The following is a 1,580-nucleotide window of genomic DNA, read 5'->3' on the forward strand; positions in this document are numbered from 1 at the left end:
TGACGGAGCTGCTGTCAGGGGAGCAGCGCCGCCGCTACTCAGACCTCATCTCCTCCCCCCACCTGCCGGCCATGCGGCCGCCCGTGCCGCTGTCACACGTCGACCGCCCAAAGCGCCTGCCCTCGGCGCCGCAGGGCCTGCTCGATGGCGGCGCCGGCGGCAGCGGCGGCGGCGCCGCGGAGTATGCGACCCCGCCGCGGCGGGCGGCGCCGCCGGGGCCACCGGGGCGCGGGCCGGCGGGCGGGGGCGCCAACGGCGTGCCGCAGACGCCCACAGCACGCCGCGCGCCGCCGCCGCCCCCCAAGTGACCTGGCTGCTTCTTTTGTCTACTGGTGAACCCTGCTGAACTGTTCTTGGCCCTTGCCAACCTTTCCACGTGCTGCTGGTGCATGGGTTCACCAAGGTGTGCCTGACCTCTGCACTTCATCCTTCTGACCCGCCATCGTACCTGGCACTGCAACCGCATTCTTGGTCTTACAACCTGCCACCTCACACACACCAACTCACTGTTCCATTTCCTGGTTGCGCATTACAATGAGTTAACAATTTCTTGGCATGTAAACACAGTCACCCGTTGCGCTTTGATTGATGAAGACGTGGAAAGCCAATTACTAAGTACCACCTGACAGCAAAACGGAATGGTTTTCAAGACAGCAGGTGCGTTCAAATGACAATCCACCACAACTGGCTCTTTGCCTTGACTGGCAACCGCCTACAGGACCACGACTGCTGAAATTTCGAGTGGCAGAAAGGCATCTTCAGCCCGGCACGTGTGCTGTGTGTGACTGCTGTACAACTCAGCAGCAAGGATGGGTGTTCCACAGAAGGGCCTGCTGGCCTACGAGCTGATAGACATGGCAGGGTCAGCTGGACACATGTATAACTGTAGATAGGGTTCAGGAAAGCCAGTCATGACAATGGCTGCCATACTTCACTACTAATTGGCTGGGCTCAAAACAGCTCAACAGACACACCCACACGGGCCATCACAACCTGGGCCTGCTCAAAAGCGGCGCCAGCACCCTCGCCAGAGCCGCGGCAGCAGCGGCTGCGGGGCAGGCGCAGGTTGACTCTGGCCAGGCTGGCCGGCCTCAGCGGCCCGGCGAAGACCGCCCCCACCTCCTGAATCAGCTCGGCTGTCACCCAATTCACCTCCTCCTCTCCGTCCGTCGGGCCGACGTCGCAGCACCAGCGGCCGTCGGGCTCCGGCCCGCCGCCGCCGTGACGCGGGCTCACGCCCCTGCTGCACCCACAGCAGGCGGCCCCGTCGCCAGGCTGCTGCAGGCCGTAGAACGATTCAATGCCGACCTGCAGGCTCTCCAGGACGGCAAAGCGTGGCAGGCAGACGGCCAGGCACTCTGACAGCGCGTCAAACCTGGCGCCCGCAACAAAGGCACAGGGCTCCAGGTGCAGGCGCCGCAGGGTCGGCCCCAGCCGCCGCCCCAGCGCCGCGAGCGCGCCGCCCATGTCGAAGCACTGGCTGCCACATGCCGCCACCCCGCCCAGCTGCAGCGACACCAGCTGGGTCCACCCCTTGGCCCAGCCGCGCAGCCGCGCCGCGCCGGCCGCAGCGGCGGCGG

General features: G+C 65.6%; 2 protein-coding genes across 2 annotated transcripts in view; one reads left to right on the forward strand and one right to left on the reverse strand.

The window, feature by feature from the left end:
- Positions 1–8: 8 nt before the first annotated feature.
- On the forward strand, positions 9–308 carry MNEG_6379 (hypothetical protein; the record flags this gene model as incomplete). Its single annotated transcript, XM_014045142.1, has 1 exon — positions 9–308. A coding segment is annotated over one exon (300 nt), but the record flags the coding sequence as incomplete, so codon positions are not given.
- A 643-nt stretch (positions 309–951) lies between these two features.
- The window catches only part of MNEG_6380 (hypothetical protein), a gene marked incomplete at both ends in the record, with an annotated part of 2,982 nt that continues 2,353 nt past the window's right edge, over positions 952–1,580 (reverse strand). Inside the window, one exon of the mRNA XM_014045143.1 lies at positions 952–1,375. Within this exon, the coding sequence (XP_013900597.1) occupies positions 952–1,375 (424 nt within the window). The remainder of the gene's footprint in view (positions 1,376–1,580) is intronic.

Source organism: Monoraphidium neglectum, assembly GCF_000611645.1.
Source record: "Monoraphidium neglectum strain SAG 48.87 unplaced genomic scaffold scaffold01030, whole genome shotgun sequence".
Classification (NCBI taxonomy): domain Eukaryota; kingdom Viridiplantae; phylum Chlorophyta; class Chlorophyceae; order Sphaeropleales; family Selenastraceae; genus Monoraphidium; species Monoraphidium neglectum.